The sequence below is a fragment of the Podarcis melisellensis genome, assembly GCF_964234715.1.
Source record: "Podarcis melisellensis genome assembly, chromosome: 4".
NCBI lineage: Eukaryota > Metazoa > Chordata > Lepidosauria > Squamata > Lacertidae > Podarcis > Podarcis melisellensis.
Genome location: NC_138531.1, coordinates 102529192 through 102554632, shown reverse-complemented (window position 1 = coordinate 102554632; position 25441 = coordinate 102529192). Strand labels below are relative to the sequence as shown.

At 46.9% G+C, this 25441-nt stretch overlaps 2 protein-coding genes across 2 annotated transcripts in view; one reads left to right on the top strand and one right to left on the bottom strand.

Moving 5' to 3' along the window:
• The window catches only part of LOC309368792 (uncharacterized protein), a gene marked incomplete at its 3' end in the record, with an annotated part of 476991 nt that overhangs the window by 247246 nt on the left and 204304 nt on the right, over window positions 1-25441 (top strand). The window lies entirely within an intron of this gene.
• Window positions 17299-25178, bottom strand: LOC309369074 (uncharacterized protein). The gene is made up of 6 exons (XM_081909677.1): window positions 24982-25178; window positions 22449-22941; window positions 22167-22248; window positions 20704-20780; window positions 20459-20585; window positions 17299-19656 (listed from the first exon to the last, which is right to left on the bottom strand). The coding sequence occupies exons 2-6, from the start codon at window positions 22848-22850 to the stop codon at window positions 17717-17719; spliced, it is 2628 nt and encodes an 875-aa protein (XP_081765803.1). The 5' UTR covers window positions 22851-22941; window positions 24982-25178; the 3' UTR covers window positions 17299-17716.

Below are 25441 nucleotides of genomic sequence, written 5' to 3'. Positions count from 1 at the left end.
TTTTCCCCAGTCCTCTTCCACCGTCTCTCTCCTCTGGTCACGGATTCTGCCGGTCATCTCAGCCAGTCCCATATATTCAGTCACCTTGGTTTGCCATTCTTCCAGAGTAGGCAATTCTTGAGTCTTCCAATACTTCGCCAGTAGAATTCTTGCTGCCGTGGTTGCGTACATGAAGAATGTTCTGTCTTCCTTTGGTATCATTTGGCCGACCATGCCCAAGAGAAAAGCCTCCGGTTTCTTAGCAAATGTTCGCTTAAGGATTTTCTTAATTTCATTATAGATCATTTCCCAGTAGGCCTTAATCTTTGGGCAGGTCCACCAAAGGTGGTAGAAAGTTCCTTCACATTCATTGCATTTCCAACAGTTATTATTGGGCAAATGATATATCTTTGCTAGCTTGGCTGGGGTCATGTACCACCTATAGATCATTTTCATTATATTCTCTTTTAAGGCACTGCATGCCGTAAATTTAATGCCTGTGGTCCATAACCGTTCCCAATCTGCAAACATGATATCATGACCAATATCTTGTGCCCATTTAATCATTGCTGATTTTACTGTTTCATCCTGCGTATTCCATTTCAGCAGCAAATTGTACATTCTAGACAAATTCTTAATATTGGGCTCCAATAGTTCCGTTTCTAACTTTGACCTCTCTTTCTGAAATCCTAATTTCCTGTCCTGCTTAAACCTCTCGTTAATCTGATGATAGTGTAACCAATCTCGGACTTTAGGTTTTAATTTCTCCAAGCTCTGTAATTTAAGATTTTCACCATCATATTCTAAGATTTCGCAATATTTTGGCCAATCTGAATCCATATTAAGTTTTTTTACCGCCTTGGCTTCCAGGGGTGACAGCCACCTGGGGGTTTTGTTCTCCAACAAATCTTTATAACGATTCCATACATTAAACAATGCTTTCCTGACAATGTGGTTTTTAAAACCTCTATGTACCTTTACCTTGTCATACCATAAGTATGCATGCCAGCCGAAATTATTATCGTATCCTTCTAGATCTAAAATGTCTGTGTTCTCAAGAAGTAGCCATTGTTTCAACCAGCAAAAAGCTGCTGCTTCATAGTAAAGTCTTAAGTCCGGCAGGGCAAAGCCCCCTCTGTCTTTTGCATCGGTTAAGATCTTAAATTTTATTCTGGGCTTTTTGCCCTGCCAGACAAAATTAGATATATCTTTCTGCCACTTCTTGAAACAGTCCATCTTGTCCAGAATTTGCAATGTCTGAAATAAAAACAGCAATCTCGGCAGTACATTCATCTTAATAACAGCAATTCGGCCTAACAAGGAGAGTCTCAACCTAGACCATATGTCAAGATCTTTCTTCACTTCCAACCAACATTTCTCATAGTTGTCTTTAAATAAGTTCACATTTTTAGATGTTAAGTTCACCCCCAGATATTTCACCTTTTTTATTATTTCCAAACCAGTTTCCCTTTGAAAGCTCTCTTTTTCCTCCATCGTTAAATTTTCCCCCAGCACCTTTGTCTTTTGTTTGTTTAATTTAAAACCTGCCACTTGACCAAATATTTTGATAAGTTCTAAAGCTCTTTTTGTACTGGCTTCTGGTTGTTGCAGAGTCAAAACTAAGTCATCTGCAAATGCTCTTAACCTATAATGTTTAGCTCCGAGTCGTATTCCTTCTACCAGCTGGTCCCTTCTAATCATGTTCAACAATACCTCCAGGACTGATATAAACAATAGAGGGGATATTGGGCATCCCTGTCGGGTCCCTTTTTCTATTGGGATCTCATCCATAACCATACCGTTCACAATTAATTTAGCTCTTTGTTCAGAATATATTGCACCTATACCGTTTTCAGAGTTTTGGCCTACCCCCATCCCATGGAGATTCCTCTTCAGGAAGGTCCAACAAATATTGTCAAAGGCTTTCTCCGCATCCACAAAAATCAAAACTGCTTTTCTATTTATATCAGTCTCCAGAAGTTCCAGGATATCTATAATGTTTCTCACATTATCTGACATATATCTCCCTGGGAGAAAGCCTGTTTGGTCCTTATGAATCTCCTCTGATAACACTTTCTTGAATCTTTTTGCTAAAATATCTGCAAAAATTTTATAATCCACGTTTAAAAGTGATATAGGGCGGTAGTTCTTAACTTGATGTTTCTCAGTTTCTGTCTTCGGTATAAGTGAAATGAATGCTTCTTTCCACGATTCGGGAGCCTTTTTCCCCTCTAAGATTTGGTTGCATACTTCTTTCAATGGTTGTATTAACCATTCTTTCAGTGCTTTATAATATCTGGCAGTCAGCCCATCTGGTCCTGGTGATTTTCCCAGTTGCATATTCTGGATGGCACCCTCTATTTCTTGATCTGTAATTTTCTCATTTAGAATCCTCCTGTTCTTTTCCGAGATCTTTGACAGTCCATACTTTTTAATAAAATCTTCAATCTCCTGTTCCTTCTTTGGCCCTTGAGCGTATAACTTCTTAAAAAAACTTTGAAAACAATTACTAATCTCATTTGGTTTATGTGATGGGATGATGAGCTGCTTGTGCGTAAAATGCAAGTCCCTCAGAGTTTGATCAGGTTTTCAAACCTCTGCCTGTGACGGAGCCCCTCCAGCATGGCTGCGTCAATCACTAGTAGAATCCGAAAGTGGCTGCTTTCGGAAACGTTTCCAACATAAAAGCTCCTTAACGGAAACACGTCTTCTGGACTCTCGGCGTGACAGTTTCCGGCGAGGAGTGGGTGTCCCTATAGGAGGTCCTGAGACCTCCCCACTGGTTTCGCTGGACGCGTCTCTGAGCCATCCCTCCGACTCACTTTCCCTTGGAGTTCTTGCTCGCCCTCTACTGGTTCCCTCTTCCGCTGCTACTTCTCTCTCAACCTCAATGAGCCTTTGCACCTCCGGTTCTTCCGATGGCAGTTCCCTGACATCCACCTCCCCTCCAGGGCCCCCTTCACCCCCTCCCGTCTCCTCCCCTACGGGCGGTGAGGAGGTAAAACCCCTGAAAGAACCTCCCTCATCTTCCAAAGTCTCGAACACTTCCCTCCACTTGTTGCTGTCCCTGGTCTCTCGGTACTCTTCGTCATCGGAGTCCACTCCCTCTTCCAACTCCGACTCCGCGAACCCTTCCAGTTCCTCTTCCTCGTCGGTGGTGCCGAAATACTCCCTCCTAAACCTTGCTACCGGCTGAGGTTTCCTCGGGAATCTTTGGTGGAACGTTTCTATTAAAACCTCGTCATTGACTTCCTCTGCAGTCACCCAGGTGTTTTCTGACTCCGGTTCCCCTTCCCACGCCACCAAATACTCCACCTGATTTCCCTTCCACCTGGAATCGAGGATTTCCGCTACATGGTTGCGGCGTTCCCTCTCTTCCAAGGCTGGTCCCCTGACGTGCTCCCCTTCACGTCCCCCCCTGTATGGTGACAGTAACGACCTGTGGAACACTGGGTGCAATTTCATGTGGTTGGGTAACCGGAGTTTGAAAGCCACCGGGTTGACCTGCTGAATGACCTCAAAGGGTCCCAATCTTCTGGGCCTCAATTTCTTACAACCCCCTTTGAACGGCAACCCTTGGGTTGACAGCCACACTTGATCCCCCACCCTTATGGTTTCACCTTCCCTTCTGTTCTTGTCTGCCTGCTTCTTATATTGTGCCTTGGCCCTTTCTAAGTTGAGCTGGAGCTGATGATGGATCGCTTCCATCTCTTCTACAAAATGTTCAGCCGCTGGGACGCTCCATCTCTCCCCTCCTTCCCCTGGAAATGCCCTGGGGTGACACCCGTAATTAGCCAAAAAGGGGCTCATCCCTGTGGACACATTCTCCGCATTATTGTAGGCAAATTCTGCCAGCGCCAACTTTTCGACCCAATCGTTCTCTCTGTCATTGACATAACACCTCAGATATTGTTGAAGAATGCCATTTGCTCTTTCCGCCTGCCCGTTGGTTTCAGGGTGCCGGGCAGTTGAAAAATTTACTTCCACGTGCAGCAAGCTCATGAGCTTCCTCCAGAACCTGGAAGTAAATTGTTTGCCGCGGTCTGAGATCACCCTCAAGGGAGCCCTGTGCAACCTAAAGATGTGTTCTACAAACAACTTCGCTGTTTCTTCCGCTGTGACTGCATGTGAGCATGCTACAAAGTGGCACATCTTAGTTAACAGGTCTACTACTACCATGATGGCTGTTTTCCCCTTGGACTTCGGCAGATCCGTCATAAAATCTATTGATACCGCTTCCCAAGGCCGTTCTGGTGTTCGTAATGGTTCTAATAACCCTGCCGGCGCCCTTCTTTCCCCTTTGGCTCGCTGACATTGGTCACACCCTCTTACATACTCCCTTACATCTTCCCTCACCTTGGGCCACCAAAATTCCCTGGTAACCAACCACATGGTCTTGTGTTGCCCAAAATGTCCCGCCGTGGGGCTATCACTAAAGCGGGTCTGGGAGGTTCCGGCGTGGGCACTTTCACTGCTCTTTGGCCTGGCTGCTGTGCCCCGACGGTGGCAGCCAGGCGTTGGCTTTTACTTGCTCCTTGCTTTCCTCTTCCTTTTCCCCAACTGCTCCTGCCATCCCTTGCCATTCCTTTCTTTGTGGGCAGACTCTGGCAAAGTGCCCTGGCTGTTGGCAGAGATAACATCTCTTGGCGCTCTTTCCCTCCTTCTTCCGCCCTTCACTGGGATTTGAAACTGCGCGCGCCCGCGCTGTTCCAACTTCCATCGGCTCTGCCGGCGGGAAAGGTGGCTCTGGAATGTCTGGAATGCGGAGCTCCCTCCAACGGTCTCCTTTCCCTTCCCGCTTTTCCAAAGCCCTCGCCTCCTGGCGCGCTCCTATGGACAGCGCAGATTTGGTCAGCTGATCCATAGACTCCGCCCTGGGCCCCCGGGAAAGTTCATCTTTGACGGCCGAAGAAAGCCCCTCTTCGAAAAGCATCTGGATGGGTTCCGCCGATAGGTCCCACCCCAATTTATGAATCAGCATAGTAAACTCAGTCCAGTACTCACGGACAGATTGGCTTCCCTGCTGGCAAGCCATTAACTGCCTTCGCACCACCCCCTGCTCAATGTCGCTGGAAAACATCAGGTCCATGGCACGAAAAAACTTCCTCGTGTCCTTTAGGATCTCATTATTCGCTGCCATCAGGGGTCTAACCCAGTCCTTCGCCCCCGATTCGAGATGGCCAATTACAAAAGCCACTCGCGATTCCTCGTCGGGGAAGTCATCTGCAGGTTGAGAGCGTATTGCATCTCTGTTCTAAAGGCATGATAGTTCCTGGGATCCCCCCCGAATTTCTGCACCAATCCTGGCACCTTTCTGGCGAGCGGGGTGGTTTTCTCCTTTCCCTTTTCTGCATCCTGAGCCCTCCTCTCCTCAAGCCTCGCCGTTTGCAGCGCCAGCTGGATCTCCAACGCCCTGTACCTTTCTTCCAGGCTTGGACCCCCTCCAGCTGCTCCTGCTCCTCCGGTTCCGGCTGGGTTGCTCATGATGCCTCTCCCTGCACAAGCTGGCTTTCGGAGACTTTCGGATTGCTGTGATGGGATGATGAGCTGCTTGTGCGTAAAATGCAAGTCCCTCAGAGTTTGATCAGGTTTTCAAACCTCTGCCTGTGACGGAGCCCCTCCGGCATGGCTGCGTCAATCGCTAGTAGAATCCGAAAGTGGTTGCTTTCGGAATCGTTTCCAACATAAAAGCTCTTTAACGGAAACACGTCTTCTGGACTCTCGGCATGACAGTTTCCGGCGAGGAGTGGGTGTTCCTATAGGAGGTCCTGAGACCTCCCCACTGTTTTCGCTGGAAGCGTCTCTGAGCCATCCCTCCGACTCACTTTCCCTTGGAGTTCTTGCTCGCCCTCTACTGGTTCCCTCTTCCGCTATAATAATAATAATAATAATAATAATAATTTATTATTTGTACCCCGCCCATCTGGCTGGGTTTCCCCAGCCACTCTGGGCGGCTTCCAACAGAAATGAAAAATACACTAAAATGTCACAAATTAAAAACTTCCCTGAACAGGGCTGCCTTCAGATGTCTTCTGAATGTCGAGTAGTTGTCCATCGCCTTGACATCCGATGGGAGGGCATTCCACAGGGCGGGCGCCACCACCGAGAAGGCCCTCTGCCTGGTTCCCTGCAACTTGGCCTCTCGCAGGGAGGGAACCGCCAGAAGGCCCTCGGAGCTGGACCTCAGTGTCCGGGCAGAACGATGGGGGAGGAGACGCTCCTTCAGATATACTGGACCGAGGCCATTTAGGGCTTTAAAGGTCAGCACCAACACTTTGAATTGTGCTCGGAAACGTACTGGGAGCCAATGTAGGTCTTTCAAGACCGGTGTTATATGGTCTCGGCGGCCGCTCCCAGTCACCAGTCTAGCTGCCGCATTCTGGATTAGTTGTAGTTTCCGGGTCACCTTCAAAGGTAGCCCCACGTAGAGCGCATTGCAGTAGTCCAAGCGGGAGATAACCAGAGCATGTACCACTCTGGCGAGGCAGTCCGCAGGCAGATAGGGTCTCAGCCTACGTACCAGATGGAGCTGGTAAACAGCTGCCCTGGATACAGATTTGACCTGTGCCTCCATGGACAGCTGTGAGTCCAAAATGACTCCCAGGCTGCGCACCTGGTCCTTCAGGGGCACAGTTACCCCATTCAGGACCAGGGAATCCTCCACACCTGCCCACCTCCTGTCCCCCAAAAACAGTACTTCTGTCTTGTCAGGATTCAACCTCAGTCTGTTAGCCGCCATCCATCCTCCAACCGCTTCCAGACACTCACACAGGACCTTTACCGCCTTCACTGGTTCTGATTTAAAAGAGAGGTAGAGCTGGGTATCATCTGCATACTGATGAACACCCAGCCCAAACCTCGTGATGATCCCTCCCAGCGGCTGCATGTAGATGTTGAAAAGCATGGGGGAGAGGACAGAACCCTGAGGCACCCCACAAGTGAGCGGCCAGGGGTCTGAACACTCATCCCCCACCACCACTTTCTGAACACGGCCCAGGAGGAAGGAGCGGAACCACTGTATGACAGTGCCCCCAGCTCCCAGCCCCTCAAGACGGTCCAGAAGGATGTCATGGTCGATGGTATCAAACGCCGCTGAGAGATCCAGCAGAACTAGGAAACAGCTCTCACCTTTGTCCCTAGCCCGCCGGAGATCATCAACCAGTGCGACCAAGGCAGTTTCAGTCCCATGATGAGGCCTGAATCCCGACTGGAAGGGATCTAAATGGTCCGCTTCTTCCAGGCGTGCCTGGAGTTGTTCAGCAACCACTCGCTCAATCACCTTGCCCAAGAATGGAAGGTTTGAGACTGGGCGATAATTGGCCATCGTGGCCGCATCTAAAGATGTTTTTTTAAGAAGCGGTTTGATAACCGCCTCTTTCAGCGGGTCTGGGAAGGCTCCCTCATGGAGGGAGGCATTCACCACCCCACGAAGCCCATCGCCCAGTCCTTCCCGGCTAGCTTTTATAAGCCAGGATGGGCAAGGATCCAGGAGACAGGTGGTTGGCTTCACTCATCCAAGCAGCCTGTCCACATCCTCGGAGGTAACAGATTGAAATTGATCCCACACAACTTGACCAGACAGGACTCTAGCACTCTCCCGCCCCGGCCCTGCTCCCACGGTGGAGTCTACTTCTTCCCGAATCTGAGCAATTTTATCTGCAAAAAAATTTGCAAAATCATTGCAGGAGAACATGTGGCCTGTACTGGGCCCCGATGTTACAGGTGGTTCCGCTAAATTGTGAACCACCTGAAAGAGTCTCCTGCTGCTGTTTTCTGCAGATGCAATAGAGGCGGTGAAGAAAGTCTTCTTCGCCGTCGCTATCGCCACTTGGTAGGCTCGACGTTGAGCTCTAACCCGTGTCCGGTCAGATTCAGAATGAGTTATCCGCCACCGGCGCTCTAGCCGTCTCAACGATTGTTTCATTGCCCTCAGATCCGTGGAAAACCACTGGGCTCTCCGGGCTTCATGCAATCGGAGAGGGCGCTTCGGAGCCAAACAGTCAATAGCCCTGGTTAACTCCACATTCCAGCGGGCCACCAAGGAATCGGCTGAAAGGCCATCAACATGGGATAAAGCATCCCCTACCACTCTCTGGAAACCATTTGGATCCATTAAGTGGCGGGGGCGGACCATCCGAATCGGTCCCACCTCCCTGCAGAGGGGATGGGTCGCAGAGAAGTCTAGTTGCACCAGGAAGTGGTCTGACCATGGCACTTCTTTCGTTTCACTTTTACTTAGTGTCAGATCACCAACATCCGTAGAGGTAAACACCAGGTCCAAGGCATGTCCGCGGCTATGGGTTGGGCCAGACTTATTCAGGGACAGCCCCATGGAGGCCATGCTTTCCACGAAGTCCCGAGCGGCCCCTTGTAAGGTCGTGTCGGCATGGATGTTAAAATCCCCTAGGACGACCAAGCTAGGTGTCTCCAGAACATCCGCCACGACCTGAAGCAGCTCGGGCAGGGAATCCTTGGTGCAGCGGGGAGGTCGGTACACCAAAAGGAATCCTGTACTGCCCCTATTGCCCAACTTCCAGAACATGCACTCAGAAAACTGGGTCCTCCCAATAGGATGCCTGGTGCAAACTAATGACTTCCTAAAAATCACTGCAACCCCCCCTCCCCGCCCACATGACCTGGGTTGCTGTGCGTAAGAGAAACCTGGTGGACAAGCAGCGGCAAGGACAGGCCCATCTGCTTCATCCAACCAAGTCTCTGTTACACATGCCAGGTCAAGTCCTCCATCCATGATCAAGTCATGGATGGCAGTGGTCTTATGAATCATTGACCTGGCATTGCACAGCAACACTTTCAGGTCATGTGGGTATCCCTTGCTGATTCTAGTATTCATCCGGTCAGGACCAGACCCAGAGGCAGGGATAGTCCTTAGACAACGACTAAACCTGCCTCCTCTGTAATGACATGGTCTGGTCTTAGCGTAACTCCTCCTCCTACCCGTGATCACTGAGATCGGTTGTCCCCGTGCATTCCCCCCTGTGAAACATATCCCAGCCATTTTGTGAGCTGGGGCCCATTCCCCGGCAGCCCTGACCCCTCCCCTTAAAAACAAAATAACCCCTTTAAAAAAACAAAACAAAAAAAAACAAATAAAACAATACAAACAAAAAACAATAACAATTACAAAAATTACAAAAACATAAAATCAAACAAATTCCCAGGCCAAATAAACATCCACCACACCCCCCCTACATACAAAAAATTCAAAATAAAAATTTTAAAACATTTTAAAAGCACTCTGCACCCCTCCAGCAGTGACAGCGACTGTTCTAGTGAGGCCCCTCAGACACTCACACGCAGGAGAGTCCTCCTGGGCAGCAGAGTCTAGCAGTCCCTGTGGAGGCTTCAGGCCCCGCCCCAGGCCAGATGGTGAGTGGCAGGAAGGAGCAGGGCCCTCAGACACTCACACGCAGGAGAGTCCTCCTGGGCAGCAGAGTCCAGCAGTCCCTGTGGAGGCTTCAGGCCCCGCCCCAGGCCAGATGGTGAGTGGCAGGGAGGAGCAGGGCCCTCAGACACTCACACGGAGGAGAGTCCTCCTGGGCAGCAGAGTCTAGCAGTCCCTGTGGAGGCTTCAGGCCCCGCCCCAGGCCAGATGGTGAGTGGCAGGGAGGAGCAGGGCCCTCAGACACTCACACGCAGGAGAGTCCTCCTGGGCAGCAGAGTGTAGCAGTCCCTGTGGAGGCTTCAGGCCCCGCCCCAGGCCAGATGGTGAGTGGCAGGAAGGAGCAGGGCCCTCAGACACTCACACGCAGGAGAGTCCTCCTGGGCAGCAGAGTCTAGCAGTCCTTTATGAGGCTTCAGGCCCCGCCCCAGGCCAGATGGTGAGTGGCAGGAAGGAGCAGGGCCCTCGGACACTCACACGCAGGAGAGTCCTCCTGGGCAGCAGAGTCTAGCAGTCCCTGTGGAGGCTTCAGGCCCCGCCCCAGGCCAGATGGTGAGTGGCAGGGAGGAGCAGGGCCCTCAGACACTCACACGCAGGAGAGTCCTCCTGGGCAGCAGAGTCTAGCAGTCCTTTATGAGGCTTCAGGCCCCGCCCCAGGCCAGATGGTGAGTGGCAGGAAGGAGCAGGGCCCTCAGACACTCACACGCAGGAGAGTCCTCCTGGGCAGCAGAGTCTAGCAGTCCTTTATGAGGCTTCAGGCCCCGCCCCAGGCCAGATGGTGAGTGGCAGGGAGGAGCAGGGCCCTCAGACACTCACACGCAGGAGAGTCCTCCTGGGCAGCAGAGTCTAGCAGTCCCTGTGGAGGCTTCAGGCCCCGCCCCAGGCCAGATGGTGAGTGGCAGGGAGGAGCAGGGCCCTCAGACACTCACACGCAGGAGAGTCCTCCTGGGCAGCAGAGTCCAGCAGTCCCTGTGGAGGCTTCAGGCCCCGCCCCAGGCCAGATGGTGAGTGGCAGGGAGGAGCAGGGCCCTCAGACACTCACACGCAGGAGAGTCCTCCTGGGCAGCAGAGTCTAGCAGTCCTTTATGAGGCTTCAGGCCCCACCCCAGGCCAGATGGTGAGTGGCAGGAAGGAGCTGCTACTTCTCTCTCAACCTCAATGAGCCTTTGCACCTCCGGTTCTTCCGATGGCAGTTCCCTGACAGTTTATTTATAGCTTTGCCATCTACTTCGAGATATGTCACGGTGTTCAACTTTTGTCTCTTTTTCAATTGCCATGACAACAGTTTCCCACATTTATTTGCTGATTCAAAGGTTTTTTGCCTCATTTGTTTTATTTTCCATTCTATCTCCTCGTTCATCAATTCCATATATTGGGTCTGATAATACTTTATTTCCCTTAAGATCTCCTGAGACTTGGGTTTAGACCTCAGTTTCTTCTCTCCTTCTTTCATTTGTTTCCAGATTTTTTCCTTCTTCTCATTCTGTTGTTTCCTCTTTATAGAATTTTGCTGAATCAGGAAACCTCGCATCACGGCCTTGCTTGCGTCCCATATTATTATTCTTTCCACATCTGATCTTAGGTTTATCTCAAAGTAGTCTTTCAGTGTCTTTTGGGCCTTTTTATAAATTGTTTCATCTTTAAACAGGGTGTCATTCATTCTCCATCTGAAGGTTCCAGCTGTTGTCAGTTTCATTTCCATCTTTACTGCATTATGATCGGAGCAGGTTTTTGGGCAGATTTCTATTTTTTTAACCCTTGGTGCCAGATTACTAGAGATCCATATTTGGTCAATCCTAGTCCATGTCATTTTTGCTTCAGAGAAGAAGGTCCCCTCTCTTTCCAGAGGGTTCCTTGTTCTCCAAATATCAATCAAGTCCATGGTATCAGTCAGTTCGAAAAAAGTCTTTGGCAGTCTCCCATCCTTAGAAATTGTTTGCCTTTGCGCTTTATCCATGTTTGTGGAGACTACTCCATTCATATCGCCCATCAATATTATTTTAGAGTCCATAAAGTCCATTAAAGTCTCATGCAACTTCTTAAAGAACTTGGCCTTCCCCTCGTTGGGTGCATAAACTCCTACAATCAGAATTTTTTCTCCATGAGTTTGAATTTCCTCTTTTCTTAACTTTGTCTGAAGAAATAAATTCCAGTCCTAATCTTTTATTTGTCAAAAGTTTTCTGTTTATCCTGGCAATATGGGTTTCTTGCAAACATATTATGTCTAAATGTTCTTTCTTTAATATATGAAACACCTGTCCCCTTTTTCGGGGATGGTTCAAACCATTGCAGTTCCAACTCAGAAGTTGCAGAGACATTTTTGTTACTGGGCTGCTTTCCCACCGACTGCTCCAAGTTCTTGTTCCTCGTCAGTAGGTGCTGGAACTAGTTCAAATGATAGATTTGCTATATCCGGTATTTCCCTCTCACTCACGGTTCCTTTCTCAAAGTCCTCAAAGTTTCTCTCCAGAAAGTGTTCTTTATCTTGAATTGTTTTAATCTAAATTTTCTTCCCTTTGAAGTTGAAGGACAACCCTTGTGGAAACTCCCGCCTAAATGGGATGTTGTTTTTTTTCAGCAAATCTACTAGAGTCTTAAATTGGGACCTCACCTCTAAGAAATGCTTAGGAATATCCTTGAAGATCTGTATTTGGGAATTCTTGACAATCAGGGCCTTTTGGAAATGCAGGTTCAATATTTTATCTCTTTCTTCCTTAGATCTCAGGGTGATTAAACAGTCCCTTGGTTTCTTGCCTTGTTTTCTGCCAATCCGAAAGGCTGTAGTTATTGCAAATTCATCCTCTTCCCCTTCTAGCTCATCAGTCCAAAATTCTTGGAACTTGTCTGTAAGAAACTCTCCCAGGTTGCCCTCTTCCTCCTCTGGTACCGATCTCAGTTTCAGATTCTTATTTTTCCTCTCTAATTCCATAAAGGCCAAAGCTGCATCATGTTCATGAACTTTCTTTGCAATGGGTACAAATTTTCCCTTAGTGTCCTCGGCCGTGCTCCTGGCGCTCTCAGCTATTTTCCTCGTTTCCGTGCTTTCCTGAATTAAACGATTTATAGAATCTGTGTTAGATGATATTGCCGTTGTATTCAGGTCAAGTCTTGTTGTCAACTCTGTCAGTTTTTTAGAATTCTCTGTAGATTGCTTGGTGAGTGCTTCTAAAGATTGATTTATTCTGAGCAGTGCCTGTGTCATAGAATCCATTGATGCTGTTGTTCCTTTTTCCTGTGCAGCTGCTGCTCCTGATATGGAGCCTCTTTTTTGAGTCTGTTTTTGAGTCTGTTTTGATTTGCTTCTTGTTGTTATTTCATCCAGTGGAGTGCTCATAACTCAAGGTCGTTCACACAGGAAAATTACAAGTGGAAAATCCCACTTCTCTGTCTCTGTCTCAATGCAACTGTCTCTCTTTTAGTCCTCTAGAGGGAGAAGTTGTATCCAAACAATGGTAACAATAGTAACAAAGAAGCAGGGAAGCAAGTAACCAATGCAAAGTTCCACAGACAAAAGTCCAGCCAAAAGCCCTATTTTGTTGCAGTTTAAAATACCATATGTTCCATCTACTAAAGTCCCGTTGTTTTGTTTCAAATAAAATTATACTTTGTATCCACAAACTTTTTTGACAGCTCACTTTCAGGCGCTCGTCTCTCCGGCAGCCTGACCAGAGGTTTCGGCAGCGGAGAACTTCGCTTTCTAAGTTGTTTCCTCTGGCAGGTTTAATTTAGTTCATTCCTCCTCCCCCCTTCTCCTGCCTATAGGGGGGAAGACCCCTTCCGATGTCAGGTTTAATAGAATTTTTAAACGAAAAAGTTTCCTTTAAGTATAGCTTGTTTTTTCATTGCTCAGTCAATCGTGCAGTTCCGGAGGGCTGACTTCCTTAATTTCTGCCTCTCCCGTTTTCAGCCAAATCTTCTTAATTTAGTTTAAAAGTCCCGTTCACTTTGATTTGTAGATCTTACTCACGGGTACTGTTGCCAATCGGTTGTTTCAGGAAGGAATCGGCGCTCTCCGTCAATGGCGACGCGGCTTCACTCCGTAAGCTGGGTTGCGATCCTCAGCACCGCGCTCACACCCGATGCCGCTCCGGAGCCTTTAAAAAGTGTCTTTCGCGATACCGGGGGGCGCAAAGGTGCCCACCGAATCTCCTTGCTCACAGGCTTCAGCGCCTGTGATTTTAGGGGTCCCCCGCTCGCCGTAGCGGGTCAGACCCGAACTTACGGAGCAGTCCTGCTTCAGAGCTCGAAGCAAGGACCGCCATTAAACGCTGGCGCTGACCGGAAGTCTCAGAGTGTCTAGATCTTTTTAAGGAATCAATGTGATATATGCTTCCTTCCAGGTATTCGGGAGACAGACAAGTCTTTGGGAGCAGCCAGATTTTTATGTGTCAAATAAAAGCACCATGCATTGCCCTAAAAGTGATCCATGCGATGGTCATCTCCAGGCTTGACTGCTGTAATTCACTCTACGCGGAGCTGCCCTTGAAGCTGTCCCAGAAACTCCAGCAGGTGCAGAAAGCGAGGCTCCTCACGGGGTCTCTGCCATGGGAGCATATTCACCCAGTGCTTTTCCAGCTGCACTGGCTCCCGGTGGAGTACAGGGTCCGATTTAAGGTGCTGCTTTTGACCTTTAAAGCCCTTCATGGCCTAGGACCCTCATACCTACGGGACCGCCTCTCCCGGTCTGCCCCACGAAGAGCCACAAGGTCCATAAATAGCAACACCCTTGTGGTCCTGGGCCCTAAGGAAGTTAGATTGGCGTCAACCAGAGCCAGGGCCTTTTCAACTCTGGCTCCGGCCTGGTGGAACGCTCTGCCTCATGAGACCAGGGCCCTGCAGGATCTGATTTCTTTCCGCAGGGCCTGTAAGACAGAGTTGTTCCACCTGGCCTTTGGCTTGGAGCCAATTTGATTCCCTCCCTCCCTCCCTCCCTCTCTTTCTTTTTTCCTTTCCTTCTCCTCCTGCGATGAGGCTACATTTTAATATTTTAATGTTTCAATATTTCAATGTTGTATTTTAATTTTGTTTTTAAGTTGCAATCATTCATCTTGTTTTTATTATTGCTTGTAAGCCGCTCTGAGCCCGGCCTTGGCTGGGGAGGGCAGGGTATAAAGAATAAAATTATTATTACTTATTATTAAAAGTCCAGGGAACATTAGATGCTTCTAATTTTTCCGATGAAGTGTTTTATTCAGTCTCACCTGCAATCACATGTGCTGAACACACAGAAACACATACAGATAATGAAATTACTGGGAGTTACAGTCTCCAAATAAAACTCAACACATGCAAGCAGATTGATGGAATAGTACACATGATTTCCCCATCTCCTTTTTAAAAAACATTATTTTTCTTTATCTTCATGGTAAAGAAGATAAATATTCAGAAAGCAATAGTTACAACAGTAAACAAAAAGGAACTTGTCCTGATGGAATTTCAGACTTTCAGCATGTCATTTGTTAAAGTTTCATTTCATTATTCTAAAACAGGCATCCCCAAACTCGGCCCTCCAGATGTTTTGGGACTACAATTCCCAGCATCCCAGAGCACGGGTCCCGTTAGCTAGGGATGATGGGAGCTGTAGTCCCAAAACATCTGGGGGACCGAGTTTGGGGATGCCTGTTCTAAAAGAACACGATACATTTTCCCGTGAGTGTTGGGTGGATTCCTGCAACAGTCTTAACAATTTATATATTTAATAAACATTTGCCACGTGTTATAAAAGGAAGATGGATTGTGTTCCCCCACCTTCTTGATTTCCCCGGGCAAACAAAATTTAAGATACTTAAATTGTAGTGCCCAGAATTGAACACAATATTCTAGGTGGGGCCTGACCAAGGCAGAATAAATTGGTACTATTCCTGCCCTTGAACTGATTCTGCCTTCTGCCACACTGCAAATGTGATAATCATCTCCTCAGTTCCTTCATCCAAGTCATTTATAAAGACGTACAACAACGGGCCCAGGACTGAACCCTGCAGCACCCCTGTTGTCACTTTTCCCCAGGATGAGGAGGAACCATGAAGGAGTCCTCTTTGGGTTTGGTCAGTTAAATCCACCTAACAGTTACCTCATTCAGCCAACATTTTACCAGCTTCCTCACATAAATATCACGGGCGACTATTTCCACAGCAGTCCGCTGATCAACAAACTTTCTAACTCCATCCAAAAAGAAAAAAGAAAAAGAGAGATTTCTTTGGCTTGACGAGTTTTTGAGAAAGCCATGTTTTCAACTTGTGTGTGTTTATGTTCTGAAACACCGAGAAATCAGATAAAGGGCACATAATTTTTTAAAATGATGATAATAATAAGGATATTGACAAGCCGAAACATATGCAAATGAAGGCGATCAAGATGGTCTTGCTTTATTTATGCATTTATTTAATTTCTATAGCGCCCTATTCCTGGGGTGCCAACTGGAATAAAATATAGAAGGGGTTTAGTAAGCCCCTCCTCGCATAATCAATACATGATGTGGGGCATGCATGCCATTTGGATGGCAATGCCTATCAACTGGGGGGGGGTGCCCCCCTCAAATATTTTATGAAGGGGCAAAGACCCCTCATCCTCTAAAAGTTGGCTCCTGTTCCCTGCTGTTGCATTCTGAAGGCAAAGGACGGACTGGACCCTGATTAATACAATAGACACGAGGCTTGACCAGCAAGACCCTGGGAGAAAGTGCGCATTCCACTTCCTGGCCCAGGTCGTTTTTATTAACAAAAGAACTTTACCACAGCGTTTGTAAGAACCAATCAGATTTCCTCTGAGCATTTCAAAAAATCCTCACGTGGGGACAAAGTCAGATCAGAGGAAGCCTCTTAACTACAAAGAACTATTTACTATTTGAGCATGCATACAGGCTAAATAAACAGGAACCAAGGAGGAATTAACAAACCCCGGTGGTAATAAACCCAGCAGTAAAAGGAAAGACAGGCATTTTACCACATCCATGTGAACTCTGTTCCTGGCCCTAAGATCTACCTAAAGATTAACAGAAGCTACATCAAAGCTACCTCCCTATTTTTATGTACCCAGGAGGCCTGGTAAGCAACTGGTCTGTGTTAGAATGCTTTACACGTGACTGACAGACATAGAGAAAATGGGGCAGAGATGCAGAGGCTTGTGGGATCGATCAGAAATCAAGTCAATGACCCAAACCCAGTCAAAGTGATGCTTTCACCATTGACACAGTAGCTTGCTTCATTTTTCATAATTCCTCTTAGCAATCCCACATGACCAGACACCTACACCCACAGTTCTCAGAATGGTTTCAACATAAAATCACAATATGAAAACACAAAACCTGTAACCCCCCCACCGCCCCTGGCAAACAAAAGTTGAGATTCTTAAATTGTGGTGCCCAGAATTGAACACAGTATTCTATGTGGGGCCAGACCAAGGCAGAAGAAAGTGGTACTATTCCTGCCCTTGATCTGATTCTGCCTTCTGCCACATTGGCCTCCGCTCCCCGTTTGGTGTCGTCTGCAAATGGGATGAGAATCCCCTCAGTTCCTTCATCCAAGTCATTTATAAAGACGTTGAACAACAACGGGCCCAGGACAGAACCCTGCAGCACCCCTCTTGTCACTTTTCCCCAGGATGAGGAGGAACCATGGAGGACAATTTGGGTTCGGTCAGTCAAATCCACCAGTTACCTCATTCAGCCCACATTTTACCAGATTCCTCACATAAATGTCGCAGAGGACTTTGTCGAAAGCCTTACTGAAATTAAGATGCACTATTACCACAGCAGTCCCCTGAGAAACAAAGTTTGCAACTCCATCCAAAACAAGAAATGAAAAAGAGAGATTTATCGGGCTTAACTTGTTTTTGAGAAAGCCCTGCTTTCAACCTGTCTGTTTATGTTGTGAAGCACCGTGAAATCCTCAGGTGATAGGTACATAGTTTTTTTAAAATGATGATAATAAGAAGGATATTGTCAAGCTGGAACATGTGCAGATGAAGGCGATCAAGATGGGGTTATTATATTTATTTCATTTCTATAGTGCCCTATAGCAGGGGTGCCAACTTGAATAAAATATAGGAGGGGTTTAGTAAGCCCCGCCTCAGTTAAACAGTCAGAGGATGCGGTGCAAGCATGCCATTTGAATGGCTGTTCCTATGAACTGGGGGTGGCCCCCTCAAATATCTTTTTGGGGGGCAAAGACCCCTCAGACTCTAAGAGCTGGCTCCCATTCCCTACACTCACAGGTCACAGGACGGTTACAACATAAAATCACACAATGAAAACACAAAACACACAGCCCAAAACCTGTAACCCCCAACTCCCCACCACATTTAAAAAGGGCATTAGATGTCAATCAGCCAAAGGCCTGTTTAAACCGGTGTGTTTTTCCCTAGCACTGAAAGTTGTATAATGAAGGGTTTTCCACTCTTCGTATGAATTCTTTGATGGAAAGTGAGATTGGAGCTCTTCCTGAAGCTCTTTCCACATTCCACGCACTGATAGGGTTTCTCCCCTGTATGAATTCTCTGATGGGAAGTGAGATGGGCGCTCTGACTGAAGCTCTTTCCACATTCCACACACTGATAGGGTTTCTCCCCTGTATGAATTCTTTGATGGGAAGTGAGAGAGGAGCTCTTCATGAAGCTCTTTCCACATTCCACGCACTGATAGGGTTTCTCCCCTGTATGAATTCTCTGATGGGAATTGAGACTGCAGCTCTGACTGAAGCTCTTTCCACATTCCACACACTGATAGGGTTTCTCACCTGTATGAATTCTTTGATGGGAAGTGAGATTAGCGGTCTGACTGAAGCTCTTTCCACATTCCACACACTGATAGGGTTTCTCCCCTGTATGAATTCTTTGATGGGAAGTGAGTTTTGAGCTCGTCATGAAGCTCTTTCCACATTCCACACACTGATAGGGTTTCTCCCCTGTATGAATTCTCTGATGGGAAGTGAGATTGGCGCTCTGACTGAAGCTCTTTCCACATTCCACACACTGATAGGGTTTCTCCCCTGTATGAATTCTTTGATGGGAAGTGAGTTTTGAGCTCGTCATGAAGCTCTTTCCACATTCCACACACTGATAGGGTTTCTCCCCTGTATGAATTCTCTGATGGGAAGTGAGATGGGCGCTCTGACTGAAGTTCTTTCCACATGCCACACACTGATAGGGTTTCTCCCCTGTATGAATTCTTTGATGGGAAGTGAGAGAGGAGCTCTTCATGAAGCTCTTTCCACATTCCACACACTGATAGGGTTTCTCCCCTGTATGAATTACTTGATGGGAAGTAAGACTGTGGCTGTGACTGAAGCTCTTTCCACATTCAAAGCATTGATAGGGTTTCTCCCCTGTATGAATTCTTTGATGGGAAGTGAGAGAGGAGCTCTTCATGAAGCTCTTTCCACATTCCACACACTGATAGGGTTTCTCCCCTGTATGAATTCTCTGATGGGAAGTGAGATTGGCGCTCTGACTGAAGCTCTTTCCACATTCCACACACTGATAGGGTTTCTCCCCTGTATGAATTCTCTGATGGGAAGTGAGATTGGAGTTATTATTGAAGCTCTTTCCACATTCCACACACTGATAGGGTTTCTCCCCTGTATGAATTCTCTGATGGGAAGTGAGATTGGAGTTATTATTGAAGCTCTTTTCACATTCCACGCACTGATAGGGTTTCTCCCCTATATGAATTCTTTGATGGGAAGTGAGAGAGGAGCTCTGACTGAAGCTCTTTCCGCATTCCAAGCACTGATAGGGTTTCCCCCCTGTATGAATTCTTTGATGGGAAGTGAGATCGGTGCTCCGACAGAAGCTTTTTCCACATTCCACACACTGAAATGGTTTCTCTCCTGTATGAATTCTTTGATGAGAAGAGAGATGAGATCTCTGACTGAAGCTCTTTCCACATTCCACACACTCGTAGGGTTTCTCCCCTGTATGAAATCGTTGATGGGCAGTGAGATGTGAGCTCTTTCTGAAGCTCTTTCCACATTCCACACACTGATAAGGTTTCTCTCCTGTATGAATTCTTTGATGGGAAGTGAGATGGGCACTGTGACTGAAGCTCTTTCCACATTCCACACACTGATAGGGTTTCTCCCCTGTATGAATTCTCTGATGGGAACTCAGAGAGTAGCTTGTACTGAAGCTCTTTTCACATTCCAAGCACTGATATGGTTTCTTCCTAATGGCATTTCTTTGATGGGAAGTAGAATGGGAACTTTTTGCACATTCAAGATATTGATACGGCTTCTCCATTTTGTCATGGTCACCCTTGTTCTTGATCTCCAGTCGCTCGCCATCTGCAATGAAGAGAAATGGATTAGAGTCTCAGGGAGAAATTAATGAGGAATAGTTGTTAACATTGGTAATAGAGGCATAACGCAAGTGGTTTAGATGGATGGGTTTACTAAGGGGTTGGGTGCATTTATTCACGGGGTTCAACTGACATCCTTAGGGGAACCTGTGATATATAATTTAATATATATATATTATTTTTATTAATTGCACATATTAGTTGCACATATTCTCCAACATTACAGCTCCAATACCACATAATAAATCTTTGGCTTTGACAGCCTTAGACTTCCTTCAACCCCTTCTAATGGTTTTCTAAATTTCTTTCTGTTTTGCATTTTTGTTACTGTTCTTTTTTTATATATACATACTATTTTTACTATTCTTTTATTATTGTGCATAAAAAGGAATACAAAAACACACAAAGAAAAATACATAAACACAGAAATCTGCCATTTCCAGATTTGTCAGTCTTCTCTTTTGTCAACCAAAAGCTTATAGAAGGAAAAACAAAAATAGAAAGCCTACTTTAGACAGAAGCTACTTCAACTTCCCTAATGACTCTGAAGTTTGCAGTCAAAAGGGTCTGGTAGTTCAGACCAGAACGATACTTGTTTAAGAATCTGCAACCAGAGGAAGAACATCCACAGAAAAAACAGTAATTTACTGTTCAAAGTTAATGGTGGGAATATTAAAATCCCAGGTGTTGTAAGGGGCACTGTTGAATTTTGTGAAAATATATGAGGTTCATCATAGAGAGCTGTTTTGAATTTAAAAACAGATATTATGATCCCACATGGGCCTTACCAAGAGAGGCCACGATCCCATGATTCTCCTCCATGACGTCCTTATGCAGCGCTCTCTGGTCAGGATCCAGCAACTCCCACTCTTCGTCGGTGAAACAAACAGCAACATCTTCAAAGCACACTGGACCCTAAAAGAAAAAGGGAAATGTTCTCCTATGAGACAACACTGTTGTTCACCACCACTCCTTGAGCTACGACATTGTTCCACCCCTTGGCCTCTGTCCCCACAAGGCTGCTTCCCCATACCTGATCCACAGCCGCTGCTTCCATTCTGTCCCCATTCAGAGATGGATGAAGAGGTCTAGCCAGTATCACTGTGTCACCTGCAAGCGGAAAAAGGTAAGGGGGAGGCCCAGAGTGCCTTCTTGTCTCACAGGTAAATCAGTGCATCTCAAACTACACAGGGGCCTTTGAGAAAGTCTGGCCTGCTGAGTGCATTTGGATGTTTGGGTGCATTTCAGATGTTAGTTGTGAAAAATATATCTCCCCACCTCTGGGCTCTTGGTCCCACTATCTCCCCCAACAAAAGATGAAATGAACCCACAGATGAGTTTCAAAACCATGGTAGATTAGAAAAGCAATGGTTAAAAAATATATAAAATAAACAGGGTTTTTAAAAATTTAATTTGGATTTTTAAAAATTTAAATCTGATTTTTAAAAATAAATTGCTTTTGGAGGAAAAATCTTTCTATTGATAGTTTTCTATTTAAGTAACATTATAGTTCAAAGGCTATTCATAAGGAAATAAGGATTTGTTTTTAATTATGTAGCATGAGCCTTTATATACAATGTCTAAATTTTTTGGTAAATGAATTCCATTAATCCACTCACAATGTCATGCAATTCCAGAGGTTTCTGTAAGAATATTTGGGGCAGTTTTTCTAACATGAAGATATTATCACAGATGTTTGTTTTTGCAGTTCTTAAAAGAGTGAATTTGTGTCCGCAAAAATCATGCATTTTCTTCACAGGAAAAATGCTATAAAATAAACATACAGAGTTGAGGAGAAAACCTTAATCCCATTCTCCCTTTGCAAATTTATATACACAGAATCAACCCTTTACTCTTAAATGCTAAATTCCAAGAAGTTCAATGAATAGATTGTTTGGAGTAGAATAGATCTGCTGGAGTAGCTAAGTGTGAAGCAGTAAAAATGAAAGTGCAACCTTGAGACCAGAATACTCCACAAGTCTTGGGACCTTGAAGTGCTTGCCAGTCAAGTAATAAGAGTTCACGGGTTCTAGGCCCTTCTTCCCAGGGCTCAACTGGCACTGTCCAAACAATAAAATCTCTAACTACTGTACACCAGTTAAAAAACATGGATACATATGCTGTAATGTTATTGTTTTAGTTAAATAAAATATTTAAATTGTTATTAAGGAAATGATTATTTATTTATTTTTGTCCTTCCAATAAAGTACAGCAGAAAAGTTGTCCAAATACAAACAGCTATCTTAGGGATCCTGACAATAATTCCATAATAATCTATGTATTTCTAACCAAATCAGTAATCTTTGATAAAACTGTAAAAACCACTCCAAAAATTTATTATTCTAAAAATGAAACCTTCATCTGGCTGTAAATATTAAGATTCTACCTGCAAGAATGAGATTTTCGGTAAAAACAAATGATTTGATTCAAATCCATCCTGTTCAAAGCCAAAGGAATATGACCAAATGGAGAGAGAAAAAACTCCTCCCTCCTTACCCTGATGCCTCTTTCTGATGTCCAACAGAGGCCTCTCTGCCTCACAGGAATCCAGGTCCATTTCTGCAAAATGATCATTTTCCTGAAAGACCAACAAGGATTTAAAAGAGAGAATGAATGGTGAGAAATATTACAAAGAGAATGACAAAGACTTGAAGGGTGTGAGATCTCATTCCATGGATGCCTTCCCAGAAAAAGGATGCACCATTAGGAGAGCATTTTTGGATGTTCTCCGGCCTGTTTGGAGCCCCTTGGGAGTATCCAGAGGAAAGTCTCTCTCACCTGCTCTCTCTCCTCTGCCTGACTCAGGAGGAAACCTTCGGCCAGGGCCACCGCCTGGGAACTGGTCTCCGCTCCGCATTCCCTCACCCAGCTCTCCATCTCCAGGGGAAGGACAGCCAGGAACTGCTCCAAGATCACCAGGTCCCGCATCTCAGCTTTCGTGTGCCTTTCTGGCTTCAGCCACTGATGGTCAAGGTGGTAGAGTCGGCTGCAAGCCTCTCGGGGTCCTTTGGCCTCCTGGCAGCAGAACTGCCTCAACTGCTGGCTCTGCACCTCTGAGCGGAGGGTGTCCTCCTCACCCAGGATCTTCTGCACAGAGTTTTCCCAGAATCCCCCACTGCTCCCAGTTTGGTTGGCATGGCCTCTTCCTGCTCCAGGGCCAGCTGAGTCTCGCACATCCATCTATGCTCTCAGGAAGCCTCTGAGAGATCAGAAGGAACCCTTTGGTCTTCTGCAAAATTCTGTCTGTCTTAGTGCAAAGCTCTTGCAAATCCTACAAAGCAAATACAGTGTATAAAGTTGTATAAAGTTGACACACCCTCTTCTCTCTCTACTGAGCACCCAAGAATCCTGCAAAATCCCTTTGTTAATAAATACAGTATGGGGGAAAAACATTTTAGATTTTTTTATTAGCACCAATGCCAAAATTGTTAGGAAACCAGACAATGAGGCAGAAGAGGCTACCAGCACCAGCAATAGTGATATAAATCCTCACAGGAAAAATGTTAATCCACCAAGAATTTGCCTGGGCCGAGGACACAGGTTTTGTGAAAGGCAGAGCAGCATAAAGGAATGAAACAGGGAGTATATATTTATATTCTGCTTTTGAAATTTTGTACAGGTGTTAAATGTGCCATTTTTGTGATCTGGAAGGAAGTGGGTGAAATCTAAGAGGAGTCAGTCAGTGAATAAAATTCTCAGGCTCCTTTAAGACCTGATGCGCTGAGTCCGTGTTCTCTGCTTATGGTGATGTTTTATTCTCTGGGCTTGGTCTGACTTACATGTGAAACCCATTTCCGGATTGTTTTATTCAGTGCTGTGATGTGTTGCAAAATCCAGGACTGTCCCTGTGAAATAGAGACACTTGGGGGGTCTGCATCACAGACCCCATTCCTTCCCCACAGGAGAAAGGGAATCTAGTCTACAAGTAACAACGGAGAAGAAGAACTGAGCGAAATAACAGAAGCATTGCCTAGCAATGCGAAAGTTGACAAGAAAGCCATCATGGAGGAATTTCGGGGTTTTAAAGACAAGCTGGGCAAGGTCTCCAAGCAGAGTCTGCAGCTTCTGGCTCTTATCTTAATCTATGCAGAGTTCTGAACTTCTTGCAGCTTCTCCCACTTAGTACTGCAGGATGAAAAATGGGGGGGGGGAGCCAGCTAAATCTGGTGAAAACAGCTGGAATCGCTTCCTTGTCCCCACCTGTGATGAATGCAAAAGAAGAAGAAGAAAGCTAGCGCTATTCTAGGCAGCATCCACTGAAGTCTCGAGTCCAGATCATGGGAAGTCATATTCCTGCTCTATCCTGCCTTGGTGTCATTCTCTCTCTCCCCCCCCAAATGGGGAGTGGAAGGCCAAATGAGTGGAGAGGAGACTCACCAGATCCCAGCAGGGGACAGCGAGGCAGCCCTTGCAAGACAGACACAAAAGCTCTAGGCTCTAGTGGGGGTCCTCACCCGGGGGTCCTCAGGAGTTGCTCTCCCCCCACCCCCACTTCAGGGCACATTTCTCCCCTGCTTCTGTCTCCTTTTCTTGCACTTGGACTCTCTGCCACTCTCAAGACAGACTCCTGGGTGCGGTCCCTTTTTTCTCTCTCTGAGGGCCAGGAATGTATCAGGACAACCCCCTGAGGGCCAAGTGGGCAGGGCCAAAGACAGCTCCTTTGGAATTTAGGTCAGCAACTTATTAAGGTTATTCTATCAGATAGCTTCACACACACACACAGCCACTGATGCCAAGGTCCCTGGAGGCTCAGTGAGTAGCAGCGCCCATTTCCAGCAACAATCCCTTTGGGAGAGAGAGGATGTGGTCCTGGGATGCCCTGCTCTGGGTGCGAGGGGATTGCTGCAGTGGCCTCCGTGGGGAGCTGCCCTTGGAGACGACTGGGAAACTGGTCCCCAATGCAGCAGCCAGACTCTGGGCAGGGATCCCTCTCTTTATCCCTGGCCTTTCTCTCCCACCTTTTTTGGGGGAGGGGCTAGTGTCCACCTCCTCGTCCAGCTTTGGAAAACCATTTGCAGATGTTTCCTCTCTTGCGCAATGAGGCTGAGCGACGTCACACAGAGTTAAGGGACTCCTTTGTTTAAAGAAGGAAGATTTTTTCTGAAAGGGGGGGCGGGGGTCAAATGAGTTTGGGATCCTCTGATCTGCAGGAAGGAGAGCGTGGCAGACCTGGCCCCTCCGTGGCAGGACCCTCTCCTCCCCCCTGACTTGGGGTCCCCCCCCCCTGCAGGAGCAGATCAGGCCCCCCTAGCCTCCTCCCCTGCTGCAGCCCTGGGACCCCCACCAGATCCCAGAGAGAGAGGAGACTCACCAGATCCCAGGAGGGGAGAGCGAGGCAGCCCTTGCAGGAGAGACACAAAGCAACACCCCCCCTCCCTTGCAGGAAAGGACTGGGGAGGGAGGGGCCTTGGCTCTGGAGGACCTGGCCCCCCCTTGCTTCAAGGCCTCTCTAGGAAGGCAGCTCAGTTCCCTTTAACCCTTGCAATGCCGAGTCCACCCAGCTCAGCCCTCTCTCGCTTGGCAGAGCCTCAGATTTCTATCATTTTTTATGGATTTAGGTGGCAGCTGCCCCCCCCCCCCGGCTCCGCCCATGCCCAGATATCCCTTTGTGGGGTGAGGCTCCTGGCTGGACTCTGAGCATCTCCCTCCCTCGGCCAGAAACCAGAGGAAGAGCCTGCAGGGAAAAGGACCAATTCTGCAGCTCCAGCTCCAGAGGCACAGCAAGGCCAGGTGGTTCCCGGTTTCACACACACACACACACCCCACACACA